We start from the raw sequence: 10,157 nt of genomic DNA, 5'->3' as shown, positions 1-10,157 counted from the left end.
TATGCCTGATATCCACTTACGAGGACATTATACTGTCCTCTGTTCTATAAATTTAAAACAATATCACTATACATGTGGCATTTCATTTTTCTAGAAACAAAATATCAGGTTAAATTATCTTTGTTTTTACATTCATCTAGGTCCCAATCAGCCCAAATAGCAAAGATAAATTAAAATGCATGCATGAAAGCGTTTGTGTCTTAGGAGGTTAAAGGAGAAATGCATAAACAAGCAAGCAACAGGGTCTTCTGATGGTGAGCTTTTGAGCAACAGCGAGCCTAAAACCTGCATCATACTTCCCACGTCTGCCAGTCTGCCAGGGTCCACTCAGCTCAGAGTGATGGCAGTTTTCTTGTTAACACACAGTGAATACAATGGTCATGAGGACATCAGTGTGTTTGCCCGTTTATTACCGAAAAAGAAAAACTGCAGCTACAAGAACACACATTAGAAAACTTATCACATAGAACAGCTGTTAATGTAACTCCAGTATGCACTTAACAGAGTCAAAGGCTGGAGATGAAGGATGATCCCTGTGGACAACAGCACGACTCACAACTCGTATGCAAGTTCTTACATACACTTATGCAATAATTTGCATAAATTGAGGCATTCAACAAGAACAGCCCTCATTTAATGTCTGAAATGCAACAATGAGGACATCGTGATAAATGAACCCTACCATCTGCCATTGGGGAAGTCGTCCCAGTCCTGGGTTCTGTAGATGTAGCTCTTGGGCCTGGAAGCCCAGAAGATGGGTCGAACATCTTCTACCTTCCGTTTGGGATGGGCGCTCACTGCCCAGGGCAGAGGCCGCCTGGCACACAAACACACTGTCAGCCTCTACAGCACTCTCTCAGGGCAGGAAAAGAAATAAAGGCCTCCTCTACAAAAGACACTGCTCAGTGAAATGAAGCAAATACTTTGGTCACTACTTTGATCACACATGAGTTCTTGATGAACCAAGCATTCAAGCTGAAATACTTTACTCATGTAACACTGTAATGTAATGATAATAAAATTGTCAGTGGAGATGTAATAATCAACCTTTTAAGCAGATTCAAAATTACACCTAAATTGGAGTTAGAACTTACAGTTTGATTCAACACAGTGTTAGCATGTCAACATGTGTCACGAAAGTTGGTGTGAGGCAGTAATGTTTATGGGAATCTCCTCCCAGACTTTGAAAAAGGCATCAGTGAGCTCCTGAACAGTCAATACAACCATCGGCAGATCTGCAACTTGAGCAAATCTCACTGTGGAATCAAATTCCACCCAAGATGACTGGTATAATATCCTATTAGAGCGATTAGAACATGCTGGTAGGTATTACAGGTACTGCGCTGCTGTGGTTTGTATCATATCTATCTAATAGACTCCAATTTGTTCATGTAAATGGAGAGTCCTCTTCACACACTGAGGTTAATTATGGTGTTCCACAGGGTTCAGTGCTAGGACCAATTCTGTTTACATTATACATGCTTCCCTTAGGCAGTATCATTAGAAGACATAGCATACATTTTCACTGCTATGCAGATGACACCCAGCTCTATCTGTCCATGAAGCCAGATAACACACACCAATTAGTTAAACTGCAGGAATGTCTTAAAGACATAAAGACCTGGATGGCCGCTAACTTTCTGCTTCTTAATTCAGATAAAACTGAGGTTATTGTACTCGGCCCTGAAAAGCTTAGAAATATGGTATCTAACCAGATTCTTACTCTGGATGGCATTACCTTGGCCTCCAGTAACGCTGTGAGGAACCTTGGAGTCATTTTTGACCAGGACATGTCCTTCAACGCACATATTAAACAAATATGTAAGACTGCGTTCTTCCATTTGCGCAACATCTCTAAAATTAGAAATATCCTGTCTCAGAGTGACGCTGAAAAACTAGTTCATGCATTTATTACTTCCAGGCTGGACTACTGTAATTCATTCTACTTTTAAATACTCTAGGAACAACAAGTAGGCCTGCAGAGCGAGAGCGAAGTGCTCTAATAGGGTGATATGGTACTACAAGGTCATTAAGATAAGATGGGGCCTGATTATTTAAGACCTTGTATGTGAGGAGCAGGATTTTGAATTCAATTCTGGATTTAACAGGAAGCCAATGAAGGGAAGCCAAAACAGGAGAAATATGCTCTCTCTTTCTAGTCCCTGTCAGGACTCTTGCTGCAGCATTTTGGATTAGCTGAAGGCTTTTCAGCGAGTTTTTAGGACTTCCTGATAATAATGAATTACAGTAGTCCAGCCTGGAAGTAATAAATGCATGAACTAGTTTTTCAGCGTCACTCTGAGACAGGATATTTCTAATTTTAGAGATGTTGCGCAAATGGAAGAACGCAGTCTTACATATTTGTTTAATATGTGCGTTGAAGGACATGTCCTGGTCAAAAATGACTCCAAGGTTCCTCACAGCGTTACTGGAGGCCAAGGTAATGCCATCCAGAGTAAGAATCTGGTTAGATACCATATTTCTAAGCTTTTCAGGGCCGAGTACAATAACCTCAGTTTTATCTGAATTAAGAAGCAGAAAGTTAGCGGCCATCCAGGTCTTTATGTCTTTAAGACATTCCTGCAGTTTAACTAATTGGTGTGTGTTATCTGGCTTCATGGACAGATAGAGCTGGGTGTCATCTGCATAGCAGTGAAAATGTATGCTATGTCTTCTAATGATACTGCCTAAGGGAAGCATGTATAATGTAAACAGAATTGGTCCTAGCACTGAACCCTGTGGAACACCATAATTAACCTCAGTGTGTGAAGAGGACTCTCCATTTACATGCACAAACTGGAGTCTATTAGATAGATATGATACAAACCACTGCAGCGCAGTACCTGTAATACCTATTAGTTATGCTGCAATAGACATAGGCTGCCGGGGGATTCCCATGATGCATTGAGTTTTTCCTTTCCAGTCACCTTTCTCGCTCACTATGTGTTAATAGACCTCTCTGCACTGAATCATATCTGTTATTAATCCTCGTCTGTCTTCCACAGCATGTCTTTATCCTGTCTTCCTTCTCTCACCCCAACCAATCACAGCAGATGGCCGCCCCTCCCTGAGCCTGGTTCTGCCAGAGGTTTCTTCTTGTTAAAAGGGAGTTTTTCCTTCCCACTGTCGCCAAAGTGCTTGCTCATAGGGGGTCATATGATTGTTGGGTTTTCTCTGTTGTATTATTGTAGGGTCTACCTTACAATATAAAGCGCCTTGAGGCGACTGTTGCTGTGATTTGGTGCTATATAAATAAAACTGAATTGAATTGGTGAACACTGAGGAACCCAGCATGCCATAATCATCATTTTACGTGACTGGAGGCCTCTCACATAAATCATCACTTTAAACAGATGACATCATCTTACACGGTGCAAACCCCGTCTCGGCAATTCTCAACACACCAACTCGATTTGGGAAACTCTCAGGACACAAAATTAATTTTAGTATATTATTATTATTTATTTATTATATTACAGGCCCAAACGTGTCATATCGCATAGACGAGGATCTGTCTGACAGAGGTGAAGTATGGCTGCGAGTCGAAAAGGAAAGATAGTAATGTGCTTTGGGGAGTCTATCGCCATATCCTCTCATTATACCCACATGGTCAGGGTTTGATTTCCAGTCTTTAAAGTAGTAAATGCAGCATCATTCCAGACTCCTTACAAGCACGTGTCAAACTCCAGGCCGAAATCATTTTATACAGATTTATTATTAGTGTTATGCATGGTGATATGAGGTGCTAATAACACAGAAACTACAGATCCCATAATGCAGCGCTGCAGCCTCCTTGCCGAACGCTAGGCTACCTGGGAACATTCCTGCGTCAATCAAGTCAAACTTCTGTTATTACAAAGCTAGCCGCTCACAATGGCGAAGCGAAAAGTTGATTCTGAAAGCAGAGCCTTTCAGCACCGGTGGGAGGCTGAATATATGTTTACAGACATTGCTGGTAACCCTGTGTGTCTTATTAGTGGAGCTAATATGCTGTAATTAAAGAATTTAATTTAAGACTGCACTATGACAAAAAACATCAGGATTAGCTGAAAAACCTAAATGCAGAAACTACAGAAGGTAGAAGAGCTAAAGAAGAATCTAACATTTCACCAGAGCAAAATCACAAAGTGAAGCTGTTGTGAAAGCAAGTTTTATTGTAGCAGAGGAGATAGCCAAATCAGCCCGGCCATTTACGACTCTGAAGAGCTGCATGATGAAGCTGTGCGACGTCATGTGTCCAGACAAAACGCAGATTTTGGCAAATGTGAGCCTGAGCAGAAACGTATGTCAAAGTGTAACCGACATGAAACTGCCCGGGGACAAACAACAGATCGAGCGCCGGTGTTGTCGTCAGGATGCGAGTAAAGATGCAGGAGAACTGTATCGGCGAGTTAACAGCATACTGCATCACACACCAGGAAAGGCTGTGTGATAAAGTCCTAAAAATGGAGCATGTAATGATCACTGTAACGCAAACCGTAAATTTTATCTGAGCTAAAAGTTTAAATCACCGTCAATTTCAGTCTTTTATGTGGGAAATAGATTCCGAGTTTGCTGACATTCCTCATCATACAGAGGTCCGTTGGCTGAGTTGGGGAAAAGTTCTCAATAGAGTTTTTGAGCTCAGCAAGGAAATCTGTCAGTTCATGGACATGTATGATGTGGTGAAGGCATTTCAAGTGAAGCTGTCACAAATGCACCAGTGCAACCTGCCTCACTTTCCCTGTTGCCAAGTAATGTTGAACCAAGTCAGCGGACTTTGCTGATAAACTGAGCGCACTGCGCACGCCCGGCGCTTTGGTGACTTTGAAGCACAAAAAGAGAATTTTGAGCTGCTTCGCAACTCATTTACGTGGAAACTGCACCTGTGCAGATTCAGATGGAGCTGCAGTGTAATGATACACTCAAGGGAAAGTACGACACTGAATGGCCCGCACAGTTTATTAGTTCCATTCCTGAAGCAATGCCCCAGCTCCGTCTACATGCGGCTCCAACCTTGTGTATGCTTTCATTTATTTTTTCCGTGGTTTTTGGCAGCATGTTCATATTTCTAACTTAGAATCGGGGTTAATATTGTGTGGAGATGGTTGACGAAACTACATTTTCTTATTAAACTCGACTGAATCTCACTTTTGCTCAAAGCACTGGTGTTTGATTGACTGACCTGGGGTCTTCTATCCACAGGCCCAGCTGTCGAAGCACCTCCATGGTCGCAACTTCACGGTTCAGCGTGTAAAAGTGGACACCTGGCACCTTGCCACTGTCCAGCAGCACACGGCACATCTCCACTGCTTGCTGTATCCCATAATTACGGATAGCAGCATCGTTGTCTTTGATAGGCTCGATGACTTGGGTGATCTCCTCTGGGACCTCAAGCTTGGAGAGCTTGACAAGCTGACGCAGAGACTGGTAACCCTGAACAACATGAACACACGAAAGTTGAGATCCACTCCTGTGCAGCTCTAACAGAACGTACTGTTATCCAGCAGCTTTACGTGTGGTCAGGATGCACTGCTGTCACTGTGAGACTGCTAATGCTACAATGTCTGTCTGAAACATTAGCTCCATCGAGCAGTCTTTCCCTGTGTGGAAGGCAAAAGGGAAATCTGGACCATGACGAGTACATTTAACACTCTTTAGTATCACTGCAACCAGCTACCCCTTTGACTGCTCCATGGTTCAGATGACGAAAGAGGAAAGCACAATCACAGGGAGTGTAAAGAGTAACAGAACACAACACTATCACTTCAAAGAGGAGAAAATTGCTTTGAAGATAAAGATAAGAGGATTCCTGTTCCTAGAAGAACTTAGTTACCTGAATGGGGAAGATTCCTGGTAAGATGGGACATGTGATGCCAATGGCTCTGCAATCATCCAGGAACTTGAGGAAAGTGTCGGGCCTGAAGAACAGCTGGGTGATGACAAAGTCTGCTCCAGCATCCACTTTCTCCTTCAGGTGCCTGAGATCAGCTTCATAGCTCTCTGCTTCAGGGTGGCCTGTGGGGTAGCCTGGACACACACATTTAAATTAGCGACAATCCACTCAAACTGCATCCTGCTGACCTCGACGGTGAGAACATACCAGCGACGCAGATGTCAAAGTAGTCATCAAACTCTGAGCGGATATGTTTGACAAGGTCGATGGCATAGTTGAAACCATCCTCTTCTTCCTCCCAATCTTCTCCTATTGGGTCTGTGAAGATATTTGGCACATGCCTAAGGTTTAAAAACATGCACAGCTGGATGAGACAGGTCGCATCCTTGTACAACAAACTAGATGAGCTTTGAGCGCCGATTAAAACAAAGAGGGAGATCCATTAGTTTGTATGAATCGGGGACGTGTTACGGTGAAGGAACGTCTCCACAGATTGGGAAGCATTAGCAGTGGGAATGCATCGATTTTAATTGCCAAAGAAAAACTCGTCCGTCAGCGATCAGATTGTTGACATTCAGCCATCAGCTGATTCAGATGTAGCGTGTGACATCACTCGCTGCATGTAGCATGCCTGCTAACGCAGCATTTAAGTGCTTTTATGGTTGTGACCGATGATTTTAACAAAGTGTCACAGAACATTACAAACAGGACATAAACTGTCCGCCTCTGCAGAGCACTGCTCGTGCATGCGGCGCTGTGTTAACAGTCCATTGTAACGTCTTGATGGATGTTCAGTCATCCAGGTAAAGAAATCCCAAAAGTTGATTCTGTTCATCTGGACGTTTTCAGTGGGAGAAACGTGTCGTCACTCATCCAGGTGACTTCTTCAGTCTCAGCTGACTGCAGGTTTCCAACCTTATAAACATAATGATCATTTGCCTGAACTGAAGCTAGCACCACTGAAGGAACAATGGGCCGGGAGGTCAGTTCCTTAATCATAATTATGCAAATTCTCATGAGCATTGATCAGCAACCATCAGGCCAGGACTCTGCAGTCTATTTACACCTACAGGCCAGAGGACACTCTTTCAATGATGAGGATGAACACATCCTGGACAGGGAGGAATGCTGGTTTGAGGGCGGAGTCAAGGAGGCCATTTACGTGAAAAGGGAAAGACCATCTCTGAATGGAGGAGGGGGTCTAAGGGTACATCTGTCACCATCTTACAATGCTGTGATAGCTGCCATTCACCAACTCTGTGAATCGTACTCATGACCACTGATCAGTGGCTGTTGATCAATGGTCATGAGAATTTGCATAATAATGATTAAGGGACTGACCTCACAGCCCATTGTTCCTTCAGTGGGCTGGTTTTAGTCATTATGCAAATGTACTGTTTATAAGATTGGGGAAACCTTCAGCTGAGACTGAAGAAGTCACCTGGATGAGTGATGAAACGTTTCTCCCACTGAAAACGTCCAGATGAACAGAATCAGTGTTTGGAGAGTCCACTGTAACCCACGCCAGTGTGGAGAACACAGTCCACTGTTACACCGAGCAACTTCACATCACCTGACATTTGTCTTTACTACATTTTTTAAGCCATTCGAAATCATGCTGCTTGTTGATTTTCAAATATTTTTCTTGCTTGCAGTAAGACCAAAGTAAAGGAAAAAGTAGGTCTGACATTGTGTTTCTAATTCTCGTCTCAGAAGCTGAATGATCTGGAATATTTCAGAGCACAAACGCTGCAGCAGGATGTCTCCATCAGGTTTTACATTTGCAGTTTATTAGGAGTTTTTTTTTCTTTTTTTCCCTTTTAAATAAATGGTACATCCTGAGAGATTTAGTACATCACAGGCTGTACAGAAAAATGGATGATTCCATTAATAATGCATTTAATTTACGAGTACGAGTGTTGTTGGCGTGCTGCTGTGTGAAGACATGATAAAAATACTCGACAGCCAGTGCTACCCTTCAGTGGGTACGCCTCTCTAAATCCCACATCCTCTTGTTCTCGAGTTATTGCATTCACAGGATGACAATGCCCCATCAACCTTTATGGCTGCTGAGCTGCTGCAGCCCAGGAAGTACAGCGGATCATCTAATGACTGAAAGGTTGATGGTTTGATCCCTGGCTCATACTAACACCAAGCTGCTCTCCGGTTTATCTGTTGGAGCGTAAATGTTAAACAGAAGAGTGCTGGTATGGCTACCATCAGCATTACCTCCTCTTAGTGCCATGATATTCTTCAGGCCCAGGTGCTTTGCTTTTGCCAAGTAGCCAGTGATTTTCTCTTTGCTTTGATTGCAGCAGGTTAGGTGGAGGATGCTCTCCAGGCCACAATAGTTGACAGCTGTGCTAGCAATCATCATGGATGAAGTTTCCTTGTCTGAACCCGGGTCGCCTGCTGGGTGCCAGGTAATGTCGATGAACAGGGGCCCACCAGAGCCCATGCGGTCAAACCTGTAGAAAAAACACAAAGGCACACTCAAACCAGGGGTGGGAGTGAGGTAGTAAAGATGAACACATACATAACAACTACAATCTGGACTTGAGGGCTGGAAGCCAAACCGGGACACGTTTTCCCAGATGGGCTCAGTAAGGTGTTTTCAGTTTTGCAGATAAGATCATAGTGTGTACAGTGTTATGTTTCATGAAGCTTTTATTGTCACACATTTGAGGACGTCTGCTGTGGAAAATTCATATCAATGTTTGTACTTTTTTGGTGGATTGTTCATTAGTCTGTGTTGGTCTGCGTGTTGGGTTTATTAGTCTACCAAGAACTGGATGTGCTCCAGACAGTGAAGAACACCGTTTTGTGTCTTAGAGTTCCCTGGATACATATCAGAGAGATCACATACTTCATAACAGAACAGCTGTCAAATTGCAACCTTCTGTTGGTTTTGCTCATAAAAAGGATTTTTGTGATTAAGTTAAAGAAGGCGTGAAAAGGTCCCAATCGCGAAATCGGTCAATTCTATAAGCATTAGAATAACATCCTGAGATAGTGGATGCTGCCTGTGGACCAAAACATGAGTTAAAATAAATAAATAAATAAATAAATAAATAAATAAATAAAAGCAGGACTGACCGCCATCATGACTTTTTGGGATATGTTACTGCCAGAGTCTGTCACTTCTACTGGATCCCCCCCCTACACACACACACTATCATCTCTCCTGTTGCTATACATAGCCCTACTAGCACACTCCTGCCTTTCCTTGTCCCTCTTCAGTTCCCATCTGCACCCACCAACAGCCCCACCAGCGGTCGCTGTTAACCCAGGGACGTCTCATTCTTGATGCGTCCCGTTTAAGTTCACATACCGTGATATGAGGTTAACAGCCCCACTGGCTGTGCGTGGAGGGAAGAACTCCAACGAGAACCAGCGGTCTCCGGACTCCATCCTTCTGCGCATCTTGTCCCGCAATCTGTCCGACCGGTACGCATCCAGCACCGGCGTGGAGCACCGGGAGCTCTCCTTGGAGCTGTCCCCGCCACTGTTGCTGGCCCCGCTGGAGTCGCTCTTGCACTGGCAGGTGCCATCCCCTCGCTGAACCTGGTTCACCATGACTGTAACTTACACTGGGAAGAAGAACAGATACGGCGGTGTGTTCAGATTTAATGTTGCCTGCATGAGAAAACGTGTTACAGCACAACTTTAGCTAAATGTTCTCCACGAAACTTTTCCACATCCCGCATATAACAGCCGTTTCGGACTTACCACTATAGCAGGCAGCACGGCACTCACACACTCCTACCTCTGACCCTTTACATCACGGGTTAATTATGGCCTGACTGAATGGTGACCGACGGCTGTGATAACGTCGGTTGCCTAACAGCGACGCGAGCGGCTCGTTATAGCTCTTGTGCGCACGCGCTGCTTAAGCTAGCTGTCCGGGCTCAGCACGTGCTCAGGCTGCATTCACACGTAAACGCAGAATCGACACCTCGAGTCAACCGAGTGCGCCTAACGCCATCGTGCTGGACTGATTTACACTGGTGCAATGTGCAGATAGTTTATACCACCTCCTCGGTCCTGCTGCCTTTATGCCCCTGAGCTCCCATTCGTCCACAGCCACAAAAATAAGCACTGCTACAGCTGCTGCGAACTTTACGCTAAACTGCTTCCTCTTTGGAGTTTTCCAACAGTTTGCATCCTTTACAGTTGCAATACTGCCCCCTTCCGTTCTTAGTGCTCATTCTCCAAATGGTCTGCAACACAAAGCGCTCTTCTGAATCAGAATTCTGCTACACGATTTGGTCTTTCGTGTAAT

General features: G+C 44.1%; 1 protein-coding gene across 2 annotated transcripts in view; it reads right to left on the bottom strand.

Moving 5' to 3' along the window:
- Positions 1–10,140, bottom strand: part of mthfr (methylenetetrahydrofolate reductase (NAD(P)H)) — a 15,573-nt gene extending 5,433 nt beyond the window's left edge. Inside the window, exons 1-7 of one of the 2 annotated variants that reach the window (XM_005942725.2) lie at positions 9,605–10,140; positions 9,207–9,465; positions 8,105–8,343; positions 6,083–6,193; positions 5,816–6,009; positions 5,165–5,415; positions 683–817 (exon numbers count right to left, since the gene is read on the bottom strand). In XM_005942725.2, the coding sequence (XP_005942787.1) occupies positions 683–817; positions 5,165–5,415; positions 5,816–6,009; positions 6,083–6,193; positions 8,105–8,343; positions 9,207–9,451 (1,175 nt within the window). In that variant the 5' untranslated portion in view covers positions 9,452–9,465; positions 9,605–10,140. The remainder of the gene's footprint in view (positions 1–682; positions 818–5,164; positions 5,416–5,815; positions 6,010–6,082; positions 6,194–8,104; positions 8,344–9,206; positions 9,466–9,604) is intronic. The other variant, XM_005942726.2, reaches the window with a different exon arrangement.
- Positions 10,141–10,157: the final 17 nt, after the last annotated feature.

This window comes from Haplochromis burtoni, unplaced genomic scaffold (genome assembly GCF_018398535.1).
Source record: "Haplochromis burtoni strain Fernald_Lab_line unplaced genomic scaffold, NCSU_Asbu1 Contig_342, whole genome shotgun sequence".
In the NCBI taxonomy this organism is placed as follows: domain Eukaryota; kingdom Metazoa; phylum Chordata; class Actinopteri; order Cichliformes; family Cichlidae; genus Haplochromis; species Haplochromis burtoni.
This window is presented reverse-complemented; position numbering and strand designations above follow the sequence as displayed.